The sequence below is a fragment of the Leptonotus elevatus genome, chromosome 2, assembly GCF_054856555.1.
Source record: "Leptonotus elevatus isolate MCC_2025b chromosome 2, RoL_Lele_1.0, whole genome shotgun sequence".
In the NCBI taxonomy this organism is placed as follows: Eukaryota; Metazoa; Chordata; class Actinopteri; order Syngnathiformes; family Syngnathidae; genus Leptonotus; species Leptonotus elevatus.
The window spans coordinates 4545264-4566789 of record NC_141240.1 but is presented as its reverse complement, the minus strand read 5'-3'; the positions used below and the strand labels follow the sequence as shown (position 1 = coordinate 4566789).

At 40.7% G+C, this 21526-nt stretch overlaps 1 protein-coding gene across 3 annotated transcripts; it reads right to left on the bottom strand.

The window, feature by feature from the left end:
- LOC147178213 (differentially expressed in FDCP 6 homolog) lies at positions 1 to 20470 on the bottom strand. 3 transcript variants are annotated; one of them, XM_086067212.1, is made up of 12 exons: positions 20270 to 20470; positions 19666 to 19821; positions 18386 to 18526; positions 15666 to 15851; positions 12466 to 12693; positions 12241 to 12387; positions 9874 to 9982; positions 9513 to 9802; positions 9266 to 9432; positions 5352 to 5550; positions 4109 to 4199; positions 1 to 3935 (listed from the first exon to the last, which is right to left on the bottom strand). In XM_086067212.1, exons 1-12 carry the CDS (start codon positions 20363 to 20365, stop codon positions 3733 to 3735), a joined length of 2013 nt encoding a protein of 670 aa, XP_085923338.1. In that variant the 5' UTR covers positions 20366 to 20470; the 3' UTR covers positions 1 to 3732. The 3 variants fall into 3 exon arrangements, with proteins under 3 accessions (XP_085923338.1, XP_085923339.1, XP_085923340.1); XM_086067213.1 differs by having other exon boundaries at positions 19666 to 19779; XM_086067214.1 differs by lacking the exon at positions 19666 to 19821 and having other exon boundaries at positions 20270 to 20469.
- Positions 20471 to 21526: the final 1056 nt, after the last annotated feature.

Below are 21526 nucleotides of genomic sequence, written 5' to 3'. Positions count from 1 at the left end.
ATAATGTGGATCTGCAAGGGAATAAACAAGGGGAACATTCTATGATTTTAATGATGGTGCTAATGTCTCTAAAGCAAGTGTTGCTGCTTGATGCTGGTTGGAGACTAAGCAGTGTAACAGGGTCAGGCCTCCCTGAGAGAATCTTCTCCCAAACAAGGCAGATGTTTTTTCCAGTAGAAGAAACCAGATCAGCTCCTCATAGGCACTTAACAAATACAATTGTATCTGCATACTGATTCGTCGGTATCTATTTGAGAGGAAATTCACACTATTGACAGAACATTAACCTCTGTCTTTGGTTCTCACATGAGCATTCCCTCGCTGGCAGCCAGTCGTATGAAGCGAAGGGCCCTGCTGTTGTCTGCTCACCAGTATGTAATCAAGTAGAGAAAGTCAGACCAACATCAGAATGCTGATGGACTGTCAAGGCTCCCTCTATCTGTCACACACTCTGAGCCTACGCAAGCAGAAATATTTTACTTTGAGGTGTCTGCTGCCCCAGTCAACTCGGCTCACATGAAGAAACACACTCACACTGATACGGTATTGTCACAGATGAAGGATTATCATCTCTCGTAGAAGGAGAGGAGAGATGACACCCACCTTCCAGCCTTACCTGGTGACACGAGATGTGCTTTCAGACCAGAATGGATGTTAATTGTGGGGATGCTATTATGTCATCATTCCACCATACCTTAGAGAAAAACTACTTGCAGAGCTACATATTGGACACTCGGGCTGGGACAAAATATCGTTTAGCAGTATATCGCGATAGTTGTTGTCCCAATCCGCAGTATCGATCCATTAAGTGAGTATTGATACTTTAAGATACCTTACATTGCCGTGCAGCGCGTGCACCGCCGGCTGCATTACAAGTAGCCAGTCATATGTTAATCTGCTAAAAGGAGATAAACAAGAGTGTATCCTACTAACTACAGAAGATGATCCCTGATGTAGTCCCACCTCCACCATGAACTCTTCCGTCACACTTACAGCACACCTCACCACTGTCTTACTGTCATAAATGTCCTGCACCACTTGAACATACTTCTCTGCCACTCCAGACTTCCTCATACAAAACCACAGTTCCTCTCTGGGCACCCTTATCATAAGCTTTCTCACAAAGACACAATGCAGCTCCTTCTGACCATCTCTGTACTTCTCTATCAACATCCTCAAAGCAAATACTGCATCTGTGGTACTTTTTTTTGGCATGAAACCATACTGCTGCTCACAAATGGTCACCTCTGCCCTCAGTCTAGCTTCAACTACTCTTTCCCATAGCTTCATTGTGTGGCTCATCAGCTTTATTCCTCTATTGTAGCCACAAATCTGCGCGTCTCCCTTGTTCTTAAAAATTGGCACCAGCACACTTCTCCATTCCTCAGGCATCTTGTCACTATCTAAGATCCTGTTGAACAACCCAGTCAGAAATTCTACTGTTACCTCTCCTGGACACTTCCATACCTCCACAGGAATATCATCAGGACCAAGTGCCTTTCCACTCTTCATCCTCTTCAATGCCCTTTTCACTTCGTCCTTACTAATCTTTGCTACTTCCTGGTCCACAACAGTCACCTCTCACCTACGCTTCGTTCTCTCTCATTTTCCTCATTCATCAACTCTTCAAAGTACTCTTTCCATCTTCCCATCACACTACTGGCATTTGTCAACACACTTCCATCCTTATCCTATCCTTTATTACCCTAACCTGTTGCACGTCCTTCCAATCTCTGTCTCTTTGCCTTGCCAACCTGTATACCGGTAAATCAGTCTCTCCCTCCTTACTGTCCAACCTAGCATACAAGTCATCGTAAGCTCCTTGTTTGGCCTTTGCCACTTCTACTTTCACTTTGCCAAGAAAAATATTTTTAATTTTGTCTCCGAAAGTATATCTCCAAGTGCTACTCAAATATTCATCTGTATCACGTTGTCATAGCCGTCAACAATCAAGGGAAAGTAAAGCCCATGAGGAAAAAAAAATGGCTGTGAAATGTAAACCTAACCTCTCTGAGTCACAATTCACGATATTGAGATAATGTACTCAGGATGGTTGATGCAAATAGTGAAGTTTGCTCTTTGCGAGGCATGACTCCATACAGGGATCCTGGCGTAAAACACGCACCGCTAAGTGTTTTCAGCAAAAAAATTACAAGTTGTCAGTAAAAGTGGCAACGTAAGATGGCTGCCCTCTGGCTTCAGCAGCAAGGGTCCTATTGACAGCCCATTCATATAGAAGTCAGTAGAATGGCTTCCCTGCTTTTGTTGTTTGGCAACTTGGCAAACAAGGCACCCCTAAAAGTGGCATTATGCACTGAACTCATTGTAATTCATTATGAAGAATCTGTATATGATTTTTGCATGGTTGTTTTCTTTAAAATGTTTTTTTAAATAATAGTTTTGTTTAAAAAAAAAAACACAATACTTACCATGCTGTTTTAGGATCTTGCGCATAAGTAATGCACACAATAAAAAAAGATAAAACTAACACTAAATCTAACAAAAACTAAACTAAAGCTAAAATAGAAACTAACAAAGTTGCCCTAAACACCAACTAAATTTAAAAAACAAAACACAAAATAAAATAAAATACCTAATTATAAATGAAATTCCAAAACTATAATAACCCTGCCTCGAGCCATTGTATGCTTGTTTTGTACGACACTGTACTGTATGAGTAACTGTCTTTTGAAAATATCAAATTTATATTACAATATTGTTAACGTTAACTGCTGGTATTTGGTTCTTATAGCCACCAACAATTCAAATAATGGTTAAAGGTTTCTTGTCGGCTGAGTAGTTTCTATGTCTTTCTCAGTGAAGGGTGGTGATTTTTCTGGCATGAGTTCGAGCCCCAGTTATAGTAACTTTGTATTCACTTCTGTCTTGTTAAAAATACAGTTTCATCATTATACGCATCAGAGCAAACATTGGTGAGTTTTCAGGCCTCTTTTGGTCCTTAAAAAGGACATTCATTAGTTGGAAGAATACAAACAAATGTAAGACTGCTGCTCAGACCCTAACAATTAATAAGATACATGTTAAGATTTACTTGCTGTTATGTATTACTTACTGGTCCCCATCATAATCCATGCTGCTTTAAGCAATTACTTGTACAAACATTGAGCGACATGACAGTAGTGCCGCTATCATGATTGACACATCTCTTGACCAATGATGCATCTACAGTGACTGGGAAAAAAAACAGCCAATGAGGATACATTCAGACAGTCACGCTTTGCATTTGTTTCATTATTTGAATGTACATACTGTATGTAAATATGGTTTCCTCGTCATATTGTTATATTGACACAGTAAAAGTAAAGTGACGTTGCACATGTCATAACATTCAAATGATGAAAATAATCTTCCTTAAATGTAAAAAAGGAAGTACTATGTCGTACAAAGGAAAAGATTCTCTGAATCTTTATACACAGAAAATTTGAGCCACCTCCTGAGCCTAAATATGAAATGCTGATAAGCATTGTTAGCTTTTATAATGTGTCCTAACGTTTGTGTTTTGACATCACAATGATGGCGTGTTTGGTGTCTAGATCAGATCTGGTTAAAAATGCAGGCACAGTGCCTCATTAAGACAATTAAAAATATGAAATCAGTATATTTAACATTGTTGAACATTTTGATACTGCCACTTCAGTTTTAAATGCTTAACTCCTCCAGTCAAAAAATACCAACGATTGGTTGGATATGCATCATATGTGAAACATGTATTTAGGAGACGTTCAGGTCTCCATTAGAAACATGGGAGTTGCGTCTCTCTAAATCTGAATCGCATCTGCGGCCATCGTCAACATTGTCTTTACATTCCTCATTTTGATCCTCGGATCCTGATATCCTTCTGAGATTCAGCCCAGGATCTCTCTGGCTCGGAATTTGGAAAGATGGTAGGGAGCTTCTCAACAAAGGTCTTTTATCTGGACAAAGGGCATGCACAGGACAGAGACAATCATGTTAATTCAGGGTTTTTTGACTTGTGGATATTAAATAAAAAGGGACAGGAAGCCCATTATGGACCTGCACTGAGCCACATTTTGTTCCTTTTGCACTGCTTGTAATGTCACACTGCATGTATTGAGTGGAGACTCACCGCCAGGTCCAATGGGTCGCATCAGTCTGTTCATCTGAACATTCCAGTGTTTGACGTTGGTGCTCGCTTGTCGAAGTTTCTTTTGAGCATCCTATATACATAGAGGATCAAAACAAGCCATCAAAACATATTTTAAAAAACATACAGTTCCTGGGAATTACAATCTCCCAGGACCTGAAGTGGGACACCAACATCAACTCCGTCCTGAAAAAGGCCCAGCAAAGGAAATACTTCCTGTGGCTGCTGAGAAAGCACGGCCTGCAACAGGAGACACTTCCTGGTTACTACTTCTTCCAGCTCTTTCCCTCAGGTAGGCGCTAATATACTATGGAGTATGCACACTAAAGCCAGCAGCCATTCCAATAGCTTCTTCCCTTTTGCCATTAAATCCCTCCACCAGTCCTTCTGTGGGGGGGTTGGGGTGGGGGGCATGTAACCCTGGTGAGTGGACAATGTGAGTTTTTCTTTATTTTTTGCCTCCTGGGTAAGCGTAATTACTACTACACAGGTGATTGATGGCAGTGGCACTCTGAGTATAAACCTCCAGGCATCACATGACCAATCCCTGCTGCATTTGTTTACACAGCCATGCTGGCAGCAGAAGGATTTACAATGGAGAGCAGTGATATCATTTGCGTTTACCAGCTCAGTCGGCTAGTGGAAGAGTGTCTTCCCTGAGATTGGGAGATTGTGGGTTAACTCCCTGGCCGGTTCATAACAAGGACTATAAAAATGGGACCCATTTGCCTCCCTGCTTGACACTCAGTATTGTGGGTTGGAATTGGGGGGTTAGATCACCAAAGTATTCCAGAGCGCAAGCCCCTGCTGCTGCTCACCACTCCCTCAGTGGATGGATCAAATGCAGAGAACGAATTTCACCCCACTAAGATGGGCGTGACAAGCAATGGTACTTTAACTTTAACCTTTATCAGTTAACATTCCATTCAAGTGAATTCACATCTCTTTTTGATGAAATAGATATTTGACAGGTTGGATATTTTAGATCGCTATCAACTTTGGGCATCATTACACATTCAAAGTTGTATCATAATTACCACACTACTGGTCACTTTCTTTGCTTGATAACTCTCTGCATCATTTGCACAGCTGTCATTGGTCAGTAAACTACAGCACTGATGCTACCCTCACATTACATAAAGACTCTCAGCTAAAACAAAACAAAACTGAGGCAATTGTTTTCGGCAATAAAGAAATGAGGATTGCAGTTGTGTTTTTTACCTACCACTACATCCTGGTCAACCCTGTGTCGGTTGGCCCGGACCCCCTCAAGTTGCCTCTGCGCCTCATCCAGGGACCGGGATTTGGCTTCCATCTCCTGCTTTAGCTCTTGCTTCTCCCGCTGTGTCTTCAGGATATACTCTTCCTGCTCCTCTTGCAGGGTCATCAGTGCCTTCATTTTTTCCTCTTCCTCAGCAAGTAACCTGCACCCAGCCCAGAACATCCACAAAAATGTCTTAACAAACGTATTTTGTCTTTTAAAGGCCACTATACAGAAGGTCCTCAGGGGATGTGTCAGCTGTCGTCAAGCAAACTGCCTATTTGACAAACTCCGTTTGGAACACAAACATGTTCACCTATGGCACCACTAATTTCTGTCATATAATTTGTTCTTAACCTTGATTTGAATGAGCGACATGCACAATAATGATCAAACTATTACTGTATTTGTTGTTTTCATTTCACTTCAATGGGAATCTATGATTGAAGGAAAAATGAAATACAGTGTTCCCTCGCTACATTGCGGTTCACCGCTCGCTGTTTGGCGGATTTTCATCTTTAACCGTAATGGATTTTCATTTGTGACCATAACATGTTTGCAGGCTCGTCTCGCTATTTTGATTTTGTGTGTGTGTGTGTGTGTGCTATTTTTCTTCCTTCTAAAGTGGAACAAGGGAGGGGGGTTGTTGTTTCACAAGAACCGAGCCCATTAACATAAGAGTTAGTCACACACAAAATCTCTGTTCCCTCAGCGTGGGGGTGTTCGGAGATAGGCTCCGAGTACGCTGCACACTCAGACCATTCGGAATCTGAGAATGTTGTTCAAATGTGCCGTTTGGTTATTCACAGTGCCACAAAATAAGGAGCCAGTACATGCAGTGAAAATAAATTAACCACTGGGAGTGCATCTGGATTCGCAGACCAAGGTGGTGGTTCTCCTTTCTAAGAAGATGCAGGTGTATTCCAACTAGAGGGGAATCACACTCCTCAGAATCCCTGGGAAGGTCTATTCAGGGGTGCTGGAGAGGAGGGTCCGTCAGGAAGTCGAATCTCAGACTCAGAATTAAGGGCAGGGTTCTTGAGGGTGCATGGGAGTGTACAAGTCATGGAGTTCTGTGGATCCTGCTCCAAGAGTATGGGGAACTGGATGCCCCTAGTTCTGGCTGTTAGATCCTTTTTTAACCGGTGTCAGAGTAAGCAGTAAGTTGAATTTGTTTCCAGTGAGTGCTGGACAAGTCTGCCCTTTGTCACCGATTCTGTTTATTACCTTTATGGACAGAGTTTCTAGGTGCAGTCATGGCATGGTTTGGGGACCACAGTATTCTGCTTTTTGCAGATCATGTGGTACTGTTGGCTTCATCAAGCTGATTCTCCGCCTTTCTTAGCATCACTGATACCCCACAAATTTGAAATCTTGCATGTCCAAGGGAGGTTGACAGTCATTACCCTCTTCTATTTTCCAGCAATTGCTCCAACAGTTAATTTTTTTTCACCAAGGTGCTTGGCAATAGCCCCGTAGCCCATTTCACCCTTGTGGAGAGATCTACAATTTTGTCCCTGGTGTCTTTTGACAGCTCTTTGGTTTTGCCCATGGTAGCCTTTGTCGTCTGACAGATTGTGAGGTGCACATATTTTTACACCTAACAACATCAAAAAGGTGCTTCCAAATTAGATTAATAAGTGGATTTGGGTTGGTCTTTTTGAAGGCACAGTAACAGGTCTTTAAGAGCCAGAATTCTTGATGATTGGCATATGTTCAAATACTTATTTTTAGCCCTAACATACAAATGAATTCCTTAAAAATCATGCAACATGATTTCCTAAGTTTTTATTTTAGATTGTGTCTCTCACAGTGGACATGCACCTATGAGGAAAATTTAGGACCCCTCCATAATTTCTAAGTGGGTGAACTTGCAAAATCGCAGGGTGTTCAAATACTTATTTTCCTCACTGTTCATCTGATGACATGGTTATGGATAGATATAAGATATTGCTTTTTATATGTTGTTTGGAAAGAAATACTATATTGTAACATAATATGAAATTTGTTTTAATACTTATATACAATATCTTATAACGTTCATATCGTTTAATGTTATTTATCCATTAACTGTTTAGAAGTATTATACAATTATTTCTAATATTTATATATAGTTATATTTTTATATCCACATTTTGAATGTATTGTATAGTTGTATTTAGTACAGTTTCCTGTTTTTGCTTCATTATGAATACTGATAAGTCAATATAAAAGATGTAGGATCTTATGTAAGGGGTAGGACTAGATAAGTCTGTATTTCCTCCTAACCCCTTTTGAGCATGTCAAAGTGTCTATTGTGCTTTATCTTATACTTCTGTTTGTTTCTTCTATTTAGTTTTTTTGTTTGTTTGTTTACATGTTCGAAATAAAGATAAATAAATAAAAAGATACATGATTACTGATAACTAAAAGGCTGTATTGACATCAGAGAGGAGGCGGCATAACAATGTAAACACATATATATTGTGAGACTTGTATATCTCATTGTTAAAAGAAAATATTGGACAAAAAATATATAGTAAAATTTAAACACTCAACAGTGGGTATTTTCAGGGGTGCTATGATGAAATGTAGGGGTCTCAATAGACTGCGTGATTGAGAACAATGATAACATGGATTCTGAGGAGTTAAGATCAGCGATGTCTTGATTGCCATGCACAATTTGCTGAGAGCGCAAACACAAGGTCACAATAAATGTCAATGACGGCAACTTTCTCTGTGAGCAACTCTGCTTCCTCAGGAAGATAGCATAACTTGAACACTTTTCATTTGAAATATTTGCTACACAAAAAACATATCCCAAGTGAACTAAGGCAGCATGGCTGAAAGTGAGTGAGTGACACTGCAGGTTTCCCCAGTGTTAAATTCTGATAGTGTTTACCCAACACCTGAAACAAGCCGCCCAAAATGCACGTACACTACTACACAACTATCAAGTATCAACACGTACATGACTCATGAATAATTAAATAAATATTACAAATAATAAACGTAGTGTTTACTGACTCTACCTTGCATAGGTTTAAATGGTGGTTTGCATGTCAGGGTTCTGAGTTTGAATTTGGATTCAGGCCGTCCTGTGTGGGGTTTACATGTTCTTTCCGTGCTTGCGTGGGTTTTCTCCCATACTCTATCTAACAACCAGCATGTAAGACTATCTAATATCCACACACTCTCATTTATTGCTCTTTGCTTCTCTTAAATACAGTTTTATATGTGGCACTTCAAGACGTTGTTTCCTAAAGAGAACACCAATGGTCAATGTTTTCACATTGCAGTGAGTTTGTTATGTCTCCAAAGATCAATCGCCTGGTGTGCACATGTGAGTCGCCGAGTTATTCTTTTCAAGATTCTTGAGTTCAGTCCCGTTGGGCCAGGCCTTTGGTTCACCACGTTGCAATTGGTTCATTAAAGACTCTAAATCAGGGATGGGCAACTGGTGGCTCACAATCATACACTGAGTGGACCCTTGATTAATATATATCTAAAAAATATATATATATAATATAAATTGTGGCTTGGCACCCGCAAATTCCATATAGAAATTTTGGGGTTCCCCCCTCAATTTTTTGGGGTTCTATTTTTTGTTTATTACCCCAAATGCATTTCAATGGATGTCAATACGCGGATTATCGCTATTCATGGACCGGCCTGCTCCCTATTCCCCGTAAATAGCGGGATTCCACTATATAGTTTTAAGTTGCTATATCACTATTCACCACTAGATGACAGACATTGCTTGGTTGGGCTTGCACCGGGTCCAAAAGGGCACTTATACTGCAACATGAGTAGTCCTAATAATGTTTTGCAGATTTGTAATAAGATGTAGGACAGGGTAAATAATGTTCGTATTTTCCTGGTTAAAGACATGACTTTACCCTGCTTGAGCATAGCGGAAGGCCTCCTCATCCAGCCTGGCTCTGATCTCCTGCTGCAGTGCTTCCTCCAGTCGCTTCTGCATCTCTTCCAGCTCACGGATCCTATTTCGCTGCCTTTCCGCTTCCTCTTCTTTCAGAGCCATCTCCGTCTGCATGCTGATTCGCACCTTGACACCCGCACAGTAGGAAGGTAATCTCTCATAGCCAACTCTTTTGTGAACCTTCTTGCATTTACTGCCGCGCTCACCTGCTCGGCCTCCCGCAGCTGCACCTCCAAAGTCTGCTGGAGCTGCTCATGTTGCTGGCGCCTCCTCTCTTCGTCCTGCTCCAGGAGAACCTGGGCCTGCTTCTGCGCCTCCCTCAAGAGCTCTAGCTCCGCCAGTTTTCGTTCCCGTTCCTCCTGGAGGGCCCGGAGCCTCTGCAGCTCCTCCTCTTTGGCTTGTTGCCTCTTCCCACGCTGCTCATGCCGCTTCAGCTTCAAGTCCTTGTGAAGGGACGTCTTCCCCTCCACGTGTAGCCTGATAGCTGTCTGAATGGCTGTTGGCGGATGACAGATGAGGAAGTAATCAAATAACCTCTATAGGAGTGATATATTGATTTCTCCTAACCTGTTGTCCATTCTTGTCTCTGTTTGGTGTCAGACGAGCTCATCTCATATGTTTTGGAAAGCGTTTTTAAACAAAACATGCACCTTTTACCATCACGGTCTGGCAGCACCTTAACAAAAGACAGCATGCAAAAGATTATGGAACAATAATACAATGTTTTACTTTGATTCTTCAGTAGTCACGTGCGGAGCAGAATTGGGACCCAAAAGCAGACAGGACATGGAAATGGAAAAGTTCAAGTGTTTATATTCAGTAATACAAACTAACAACAGAGAGCAGGACTAAGAACCTTGAGCAGGCTGGATGCAGGGAAACCACGACAAACTGACAAAAATGTCACTCATCAAATGCCAGCTTGGACCATGCTCCATTTTTTACGACAGAATAAAGGCCTATATGACAAAATAAGAGTGAGTAAGTACAGGACCTAAATACAGGACCTAGCAACTGACAATATCATCATTACTAGGGACAAATACAGGACCATACCTAGGGATGAACCGATCCGATCACGTGATCGGAAATCGGGCCCGATCACGTGCTTGCTGACTCGATCGGAATCGGATGTTGTCTCCCGATCAGGACTCGGATAAATATATGAGGTTATTTTTTATAACTTTTTTATTAAATCTGGAGTTGGGCGGTGGCACAGACTGACACTTCATGTTTCCACACATTGCGTGTAGTATGGCATTACTTTACTACAGTGACAGTATTAATGCCATCGAGCGGAGGGGCTAAACAAGGAAATGGCACAGAGGTGCGGAGTTGGTGCGACTTGAACTGTGTGCAAAGTGAGCATTTCGGGTGGGGGAAAGGATATACAGTAGATGCGTTGCTTCCCCGCTGCACTTCATTGACGGGCAGCCAAGCAGGCCTGCCGCCATTAGGAGCTGGCGACTTGGAAGTGTTTTGTGCAATCCCGGCGGATTTAGCTGCGGTGCGTGCGCCGGCAACTCTGGAGTACATGGAGTCTGGACGCCCTTCAAAGGGAGCCCGGTGCCTAGCCTAGCCTAGCCTAGCGCGAATCCTAAGGGTCGGACGTCCTAGTGGGGCCGCCAAATCCCGCCCGGGCTGGCAGTCTAGACTGTTGGAGTCCAGACCCAATGTCATGATATGGTAAGATTAAATAAATTTTGCTTGTTAGCTCTTCAAGTGCAGCATTTTGTTTGTTGTGAAGTTGGCTTGTTTCACACACATACATACAGTATTTTTTCTTCCTAAAGTAAAACAACAGTAGGTTCTCAAAAATAAAGCTCTTGTGAAAAATGTATATACTGGTTAATAATAGCCCTTTGAGTAACTCAGAGATGTGCCAAAAAGGGGGGTTTAAATGGTTTCCTTAGTTTAACCACTGTCCACTCAGCATATAAAAGAAGTTGGGGTAGTTTTGTTTTTATAAAAACCACTAAACTTCTGCTTAATAAAATGCCGAGGTATTGGATCGGGACTCGGAATCAACTGATCTCAAAATTAAGTGACACTGACTCGGACCCCGCTTTCTCCCCATGAGCCCTGCCCATTTGTTCCCTGTTTGTGTGTATATGTGCGTGAGAGAATCACACTGCTGGGCGAGGTGGAGGAGACACAGCTGGAGCAGAAGCCAGGTGCACGTAATCACAATCAGCAGCCTACAAAAGCCAGCCTTGGACGTCACTTCAGCACCAGATCAACTCTAACTGTCACACAGTCAGTTGCAGCCAGCTTATCGCTTGCCTTTGAGTGGAACCTTATTCTAATCAGCACTCTTTGCCTAGATTTCCTGCACCTGCCGAGGCCGTACCTTTGCCAGCCTGCCGAAGCTACCTCGCCTGTGGATCGCCTGCTCCCTACTGGGACTCAGCACCCCCTTGGTCCTCCTGCTCACATCAGTCCACTAATTAAAAGACTCGCAAGTGACTGTTTGCCTCCCATGTCTGCACTCGGGTTCTCATCCCACGCCTTCGAACCCTAACACTCGGGTCCAAAAAGTGTGATCGGGACATCCCTACCCATAACACAATGACCCCATGACCCACAGTCACAACAGTAATATTCCTGACATATCAATTAGATATTTGTGTTTATGTAAAGAAGGTCCAAACATCAATCCAACCATTTTAAACGTCACTTGTCACCTGTTTAGGGTTACAGGGACCTTAAAGGGAGTCTATCCCAGCTTACTGAGGGCAAAAGGCGGACTACACTAACTGGACTAGGTAGAGCACATATAAAGAAGGACAACCATTTACACTCAAATTGTCACTGAGTGGGAAATGAACCCACGCTGCCTATACCAAAGTCAGACCATTACACTTTCAGTGACTAGGGTCCAAACAGTTGATGAAAATAAAGAGCATATTTGCAACAAGCATTTGCTTCTTTTACCTCCACACAACAGTTTCCATCCAAAGCAATGTTGCCCTGGCACTCCTTGCGGTCCTCCCCAGTGTAGTAGAACAAGTTGCTCGGCCTCAGAGTGAACCAGCGCTCCTTCCAGTTTCTCCTGAGATGGCCTCTTTTCCACAAATAACCCTGCAACACATACACGCACACAATGTCAGGACTAAAAGCAAAGCATTTGGGGATTTAGAACACACACACGACTGCTACCTCTTTAAGGACATCGCCAACTATCTCCCTGTATACTTCCTCTATAGCCATGCTGATGACACTTCTATCGATGCCTCTGGTCACCTTTCCTGCATCCATCATCTCCAAGAAAACCCAAACAGTGATGCCTCTCTGTTGCACTACTTCTTGGGAGAACAAGTCTTCCAGTTCAACACAATTGAGCTCAACGCTCATTGCTGTGCATATCTTCTTGAGTAAGTACTCCGCCTGTATGGGGGTGGGAGATAAAAAGATATGCAGAGAGATTCATGTTTTCATTATTACCATGCAGAGTTATACCGGAACAAATGTTCATGAACTTGTTCATATTTTGGGCAAACCTGAACTGAACATAGTGTATTTCTGTCTTAAGTCAACTCAGAGTTGAGACAGAAAGTTGAGTTGACTATTTCTGTCTGATGAACATTTTTGTGACCATGCTCATTCTGGCATCTGCATGTGAACGATTTTTGAACGACACAGTGGCAGGTTTTGTTATACTCCCAGCAGAAAACTCTGAAAAATACACGTAAACAACATGTCTTCTTCATATGTAAGGGGACAAAGATAAACAGTATTTGGCATGGCAAGCCATGGAGCCTTACACGGCCGCATGCATCATCAAATGTAGCATGATGGCAAAGAAGGACTTTATTAAATTGGTACACATCCATGGCGCCATCCAAGTAAGCGCTCACGCTGCACTCCTGCACACAGCGTTCCCTCAGGTGAGAAAAGCTGACTGTACAAAGCAGTTCAGTTTGAGGCCTGGACATAAAAACAGCGTTGCTATGCTTTTGCTGTCATGTTAAAAGTGTTCATAATTGTAAAATAAATATGTGCATACCATCAATAGGAGTGGTTTTAGTAAAAGTGCAGTAGTGTGTGTTGTGTGTGAGATATATGACAATCATGTATGCATGTATGACAATCATGAATCATTATTAGTCTCACTTTATGTTTCATTAGTAAAAGTTTTATTAAAAGTCTAAAGTAGTATAAAAGTATTAAAAGTAATGTTTTATCACCAGAGAAGAGAAGAGAAGATAAATGGATATACTGAAAATCAAGACGTGAGTGATGGGTAATCTACTTTAATCTTGCTTGTCTAATGTTTCTCTGATGATTTGTTTAAATACATTTACATGAAATAACAAAATACCTGTATAAAATTGAAAATATAAGTAAGGATGGGTAATTCATGTATTACCAGTTTTGTGAATTCCCAGGCTCACAACTTTTGATTTACAGAATGTCATCGTAGATTTCTTGACACAGTTTAGAAAGTGTATATGAGGTGGATAATGTTCAGTGGCGCTTAGCATAAAGAAACCAATCTGGACTCTGAATGTAGGCCTTTTTCTTGGAAGAGTCTGTGCAAACTAAATGACAGGAAACCAAAACGCGAGGTTGAAAGTAAGACAGGAGCCCGAATGGTGGCGTAAAAAGAGTCTGTGTGTTCCATGATGCAAGGAACAAGATTTCAGTCAGACTGCACTTGGTGCTTGTAAATGATCTTGTGACATGTTTGTTTTACAGATTACAGCCTGAGCTTTGTCATTGGAATGAACAGACAGCAGTATAACAACCACGTGGTTATTTTTTCCTAGCAAATAAACTAAAATATATATTTTTTTGAAAACCTATATTCATCAATATCTTTTGATATTGTGATAAAAAAACATTGTGATTAAAAATAAATAAATAAAAATCTGCTGCATCGTTCATACGGTTGAGTTTTGAACAAAAAGACACAGTGAGTTGACAGTTGTATTTTATACTTTTGTTAATTCACTACAAATGAATCCTAAATTTAATTTAAAGTTTGTTGTTTTTGTTTTCTTTTGGACTTAAATTCTCAACTGGATAGTAGACTGTTCTGCCTAGTTAGATATTCTAAACAATTTGTTTTTATGCCCGTCCATCAAAATATTGCGTTACCTTACATGAAACAGGTCTGTGGTGTGAAAAATGTTAATGTTCTGACGCCTCATCGCCAATGGCAGTGTGAGCTTGAATGTGAATGGTACCCTGTGCAAGACACCAGGACACCATCAGTGCTTATTATTTAGTTTTAACATTTTAATTTCCTCAATGTAACTATATACACCATATCTATCTACACAAGTAACACCACATTGAAATAATAATACAGTTTAATTCTTTATATCAGAAAAAAGAAAAAACGATGGGGAAATTTTTTGAGTTATTTTGTAAATATATTTCTGGGTGGGTCAGTCATGCTGTGTGGTTGTTATGGGAGGTGGAAATTATCATTTACAATCATCTGACTTCATCCGATATTTTTCCGTTGCTGTTTGTAAACACAACATCCAAAACTGACGCTAGTGGAAGGCGAGGACAGCAGCCAACCAGGAACGAGCGTGAAACCAGCCCACCAATCAGGAGCGTGAGTTTGCGCAGCCGAATTTACATATGCAGACAAGACACAGCAAATTGTATATATAGGTGTGAATGAGTACAGCTGTTAGTCTATTTGTGCCCTGCAATTGGCTGGCGTGTTCGGGGTGTACCTCGCCTCTTGCGCAGCTGGAATAGGGTCCAGCACATCTGCGACCATAACTCATTCACTCCAGCCATTTTCACTATAGCAACCCCCTTCGCTCCCGGCTGTTTTACTGGATTTTGACAGATTTTGCAAATCTCACGGAATATTCTGTTCTATTGCTATAAAAACATGGAACCTACCAAAAGAAAGATTAAAGTCTCTACTTTCATCAGGAAAAAAAAGTATATTTCTATCTGTTTCTATCTTGCAGTAACTAGCATTAGAATATAGCTAAGTTTCATCATTATTCACAAATCTGTTTAAAACAGTGGGGGAAATTGCTTTTTGCAACATGGCGCTGGTTGATCCCTTATACTCCGCTGCCACCTGCTGGCCGTTTTTGTAATAACTATCATTACTTCAAGCATTCTCTTCAGTTCAGCGGCTACATCAGAGCCTTCTGTATGCTCTAGAATACAATTTTTTTTTTTTTTTTTAACTTATAAATACATCTTTGGGAGGATGGTAGTATTTAAAATAGAATGTATTTATACGTTTTTGGGAGCAAATGCGTTTTTAATGAGGATATGTGGTTTGGGGAATGGATGAATATTAGTGTGGCCCTCAACAATTCCTGTTTCTCACATGAACCCTTTGGTTAATGAATTGCCCAGTTCAGTGTTAGACCAACCTCATCAGGGACCATCACCAGAGGGTACTTGTCCTCTGATAGAAAATTAAAAAGGCACCAAATCCGAAATGCGTCCCGCTCTGCCAGTACTGTGTTTGAACTCCTGTCAGGTTTGTAGTTCTTCTTAGCTGTCAGAGTCCAACACAGCTCATCCACATCTTCCTTGTTGAAGGAGCCTTCAACTACCTACAAAAAAAAGAAAAATATATTGTTAGCACCAAACCATTAGGCTTGGATTGGATCTATGTATGATGTGAATTTAGGGGTTCATATTTTAATCAGAATGTCAAGCACAATCATATTGCTTCCAAAAACATTTTCATAAAAAAAAAAACTCAACTAAATTCAATTTGGCGCATGTCCCAATGTTACTTTTAAAATGTAGTGCCCTATAAAAATAAATAAATAAAAGCAAACTTATTATTAAGTAAACTACAGCCAAAGATTTATAAGGTAGTCAATACTATACATTATTGCCATCTACTTACTAGGGAGGGCTTGATCACATTTTTTGTTTCATGAAGCAGCGGCCCCCGACCACTATTTAGTAAATGTAAAAAATGTTTTATTAATTATCAGAGTCTGAAAGAAGCTTTATGTACTCATGAAGCTTTTTGTGCACATGTCAAACTAACGGTAGTAGAGGATCAGCCTGTAGGTTGTGTGAACAAATCTTGGCGACAAAGTGCTTTGGGGCTTCCCTGATGGATATTGAACATTTTTGACTTGGTCTTGCAGCTCAAAACTCCCGGGCATTTTCAGGAGTGGGCTTCAAAGGTCAAATAGGGGTAATTTTTAAAAACTGCCTCAATTGTGTCATTATGCATATCAAATTGCCTCAAATGAGGGCATTATAACCCAAAATACGAAAAAGTCAACGACATTTTGTAATGAGTCAAATTCACATAAATGGCTAACGTCCAATTTGAGAGATATAAATGTCTAATTATGTTTTACTGCATTGCCAGCTCAAATAAGCAGCTATCAAAAGCAAAAATAACAACCTTGACTTAAACTTTCAAAATTGCTGCGATGTGAGACAGGAAAAATTTGGAAAATATTAGTTAAAAATAAGGGATGGGCGAGTACCAATACCAGGTATTGGTGTCGGGCCGATACCAGGCCACATTTCATGGTATCGGTACTCACGATGGTTATCGATACTGGTATCGGCCCCTGCTCTTGTAGCCATTTTTCAGTCAGGAACAGTCAGAAAGACTGGGGGGAACGAAAGTTTTGTTCCGTCTCGTTTGTTTCCTGTGTGTCTCCTTATGAGGTAACACTTGTTAATTTCATTATTTCCGGCAGCGCCATTTCGGTGTGCGTTACTGATAATAAGTAAGTACGCTTGTTATGAGTAATATCACCTACAGAATATCTGTGGTTCAATGTGTGTTATATATGTTTGTAGCTCACGTAACTTCGCTTTGTTTAATTGCCCCGTTTACGTTTGCTGCAACGCTTAATTGCCTCGGAGCTGCGGTGCTAAAAATAGAACGGTTTCATTTACGGCCCTCACAGACGCTAATTATAGCTCTTATATATACTACATTATATTGGTAATGAAGAAAGAGAGAGAACGGGAAACAGGAAACTGAAGTACAGAGCAACCTTCCAAATTAAAAGCCTGAATTTCAAAACAAGATATAATTAAACATCACACACTAAACAGCTTGAGGAATTCTTAACATGGTAGATATTACTAAATAACTTGAAGCCCTATTGTATTGAATTTAATTATTTGCACTTCACTCTATTCCTTAAAAACAAGTTGTACAACCACATATTTTGATTGGGACTTTTTTTTTCTGGCCACTGGATTATTTGTTTCATTTTATTTATCGATTTTTGGGAAATTCATTTTATTGTGTGCTCTATGCAAAATGACTTTTATGGGCAAATTGAAAAAAATATAATTGCCATTAATTTCATTCAATTTTAAGGAAATTTGCTGTAGTTGCAATATACATGTCTTTTTTTTTTAATTATCTGTCATTGTTTTTTGGGGAAATTGTATGTATCAATAAGTACTAATGAGTGAGTACTGAAGATTTGAGTATCGATATCGGTCTAAAAAAAAGTGGTATTGCACATCCCTATTAAAAATTAAAAACACACACACAAAAAATAACCCGCACAAGTTACATAAATGAATGCAATTTTCAAAGAAAATCTCCTTTACATTATTGAACAACACTTTTTTGTGATAAATTAATTAGTTAACGCTTTAACTTTGGCAGCACTAGTTATTAGCTACTTTTCTCTCATTTTGACCTCCTGATGTGCTCATTCATTACTATTGTTGACATTACAAGCCAAAATATAATCTGTAAAGTCAGAGATCAGGAAGGACTATACCCTAAATCAAATGCCAATCAAGCGAAACAGACGCAATAGGAAAATGACAGTTTTTAACCGTTAAACGTCACATACCTTGAAAACCAGAGGTGGAGACTGAGCAAAGGAAGGAAGGATAGATGAAGCAGAGTGAGAGGGGAATTTAGAAGTGGGTATACTCAATACTGACTGAAAAAGAAGTGGGTATACTCCGTATACCCGCGTATACCCTGGACTACACCACTAGTCCCTCCCATCACTGGTGAGCTATTATTAGAATGGGCCCACACGCTACTCATTGGGTCCTTAGAGGCAGCGTGGTGCCCACCACCATTTGGGTGACCCATCCTACAAAATGTAAAGTATAATAATAATGAAATCACCTTATCTAGGATGTATTTGTTGAGGTAGGGCATGTATCCCTGACTGGAGACTGGACCGTCATCATCATCGCGGAAGTGCTCCTCCAAAGCAACTGGGTCATGTGGGATACGCAACACTGTGCAGAGGTTGTGTGATAACACCTGCAAATCCACAAGGTTGGAGTCTTTAAACAACAATTTAAAAAAAATAGGGAACTGCAGGTTTGATATTCTGAGTGAGACTTTTATTCAAAGTAATCCATGACAAAGTGGTAATTTTATGAGGTAAAGTGAAGGAAACGTAGAGAAACATTTTGCTGCCTGAGTAAATAGCAGTGACAATCACAATGACAATCTACGGTATACATTTTGCACATCAGCACAAAATTCTTATAAGCATGACAAGGAGGGTGTGGTAACTTTGAAATTATACCCCCATCCTCCAAATATATATATTTTTTTAATGTTGTTGTTTTTTAAAACAAACAGATTTTTTTCTTCAAAAATAAAAAATAATAAGACTTGTTTCTGGGACAAATCTGACTTTATTCTCTCTTGTAATTTTTTTCTTGCGACTCTATGTCATTGTTAGGCCTAACCTGAAGCACCCCCCCCCCCACACACACACACACACACACACCCCCACCCACCCACACACACCCACACACACCCAAACACACACACTATATAATTTGGTCAAACAAATTCCTGGCAGACCAGCCCTGGGGTTGTACCCGAGATCCCTTTCCCCAATGAGTGATAAGCATCTCGTGGGCAGTGCTGGGCAGCAGTGGGGATATTTTCAACTTCATGTACCGTTTTAGTTGTAAAGCTTCTAAACCTTAAATGCATTTCTTACACTTGCCATTCTAATCGCCCGTTAACTGTGTGGAGTATTATGGATTATGGAAAGCACCCCACTGGATACTGGGTGGCAATGGAGGGTCAGATGTGTGTACATCTTGTCAATCCCCCATGGCCATACTACCTTCACAAATGAGTGACTACTTATCTAGTGTATTGTATTCTTATTTGGATTTTTCTGTAACTATGTACAACATGCCACAAGGCAACATGCAGAATGTAGATAATTAAAAACGTTATCAATATATTTGCAACATAATTTATGCAAACAATGTTAAGTAATGGATGGGGTTTTTTCGGTAATTAAGCAGACTGCCATGAGTGCCTTTACCTGAAAGTATTGTGAAACCTGCTGCAAGGCCTCAAACTCCCCAACCACATCCTGTCTCAAGTCTCCACTCGAGAAAAACATCTGCTGCTATCGAGGCCATACTTACAGCATTTGTGAGCAAAAGTGCACAGTGCCCTGTCGTACACTGGCTGCGTGCATGAGGGGGATAAGCCCTGTCATGGGGCTGAGGAGCATGGAGGTGGTTGGGATGAAGTGTGAGCTGCAGTGACATAATCACCATGAGGTCAAGCAAAAACACAGGCTGCATTGAAAACAGAGACAACAATGACCAACATGTTTGCACATTGTTTGAGATCTCAATGTAACAATGTTCCTTTGACACATAATGCGCGCACAAACACACACACGCACACACACGTACACACAGGACTTGTGTTGTTTGCTCTCAATTCAACAGGCGGTGCTCTAACAGGTCCAGTGCTGCAACTTTGCACCATACACACTGTTCAGAGATGGGGACTCAAGTTCCTATCTGGACTTTTGTCCACAAGGGAGGTGCATACTGAAAATCTAACTTTCTTCTGTTATTTGACGCTTTGTACAATAAATAAAACTCGTATAGGAAATAGTTGGTATTCAAGCAATGCAACACCAACGCCTACTTTAAGAGGTAGTGTGAGTTTGAGGGAGGAAATGACAGTGTTATATATATTTTTAAATGAGAAAATTTGATAGATATATCCACCCACCTTCAGCTGAGACTTGGAGACCTTTCCACTCTTCTCCAAATCCAGTGCCGTGAAGCCATACCAGATAGACTTGAGTAGCTCAGAGCGCAGGTCCATGTCTGCACCAGCGTCACTCTCTGATTTCCTCTATCTGCACACTGTCTTCTTCCTTCCTCTGCCTCTGGGTGACAGGCACACACCCGCGTCCGCTGTGTAGCGCTGCGGTCACGGTCACGCAGACGCAGCAGGATGTTGCTCTTCCCTTGCTGGCAGCGACACTTGCTGGATGTCGTCGGTAGTACCCAAAGATACTTTTCAACGGCAAGCCACTGGCAAGAAGGTGGAGGATACATACAGTCAGGGATCCACGGTGATTATCATCAGACATGCACATGGCAGCCAAACCAGTATCCCTCGACACCTGTCCAAAACCGGAAATAAAAAAAATAAAAAAGGTGCATTACAAAATAATAATAAAAAAAATAGAGAATATCATTACATTGAATTGAACACAATGAGTTTGCTTGACAAAGAGGCTCCAGTTCCGCTTTAGGCCGCAGGTGGCAGTCGTGAGAAAATATATATTCCAAGGCATCTAGTGGTAAATGGTGATTACAATTTAAAGCTACAGTTAGCATATGAGATTTTCTTTCTTTCTTTTTCATTTCAATAATGAAATCATTGCACACTTATCAAACATCGGCTTGTGGTACATGAATCATGATACCAGTCCCATTTTCTGGAAAAATTGGTACTGTTGACTTTTATATGATACTACTCTATTAAAGATCCAGTGTGTAGTCCTTAGTGCCATCTATTGGTCAAAGATTAGCATTAGAAGCACGCAGGAGCACGCACACTACGGTGGCTCAGAGAGACCACATTTTCGCAAGTCTACCACCAATTCTTATTTATTAACGAGCATCTCGGCAAGCGACGGCGACATGGCAGCCGTTGTGAAGCCCAGCAAAGTTGTCCTTTGAGCATCTGCAGCAGGAAGATAGTGGCGAAATATGGCAGCTCTCGTAAGGTGAGACTACAGCCATGTAATATAATTAATGATTACTAGACCTACAATTTTATATTTAAAAATATATTTCTTCTTTATCCCTTTACCCTTGTGAGGACAAGCGGTTAAGAAAATGGATGAATGGATATTTCTTTATGCAATACAACATGTTTTTTGGCATAGGCCTACTGTTGACATAAACAGTCGGTTTTTAAAATAAATGAATTATTAGTTCACCACTAGATGACGCTAGGGATCACACTGAATGT

Coding starts and splice junctions, on each gene's coding strand:
- LOC147178213 (XM_086067212.1), bottom strand. CDS start 20,365: ATGGACCTGCGCTCTGAGCTACTCAAGTCTATCTGGTATGGCTTCACG. Junction 18,527..19,665: donor CACTTTTGCTCACAAATGCT/GTAAGTATGGCC, acceptor GTGGATTTGCAG/GTGTTATCACACAACCTCTG. Junction 9,433..9,512: donor AGCTGCGGGAGGCCGAGCAG/GTGAGCGCGGCA, acceptor GCGGGTGTCAAG/GTGCGAATCAGCATGCAGAC.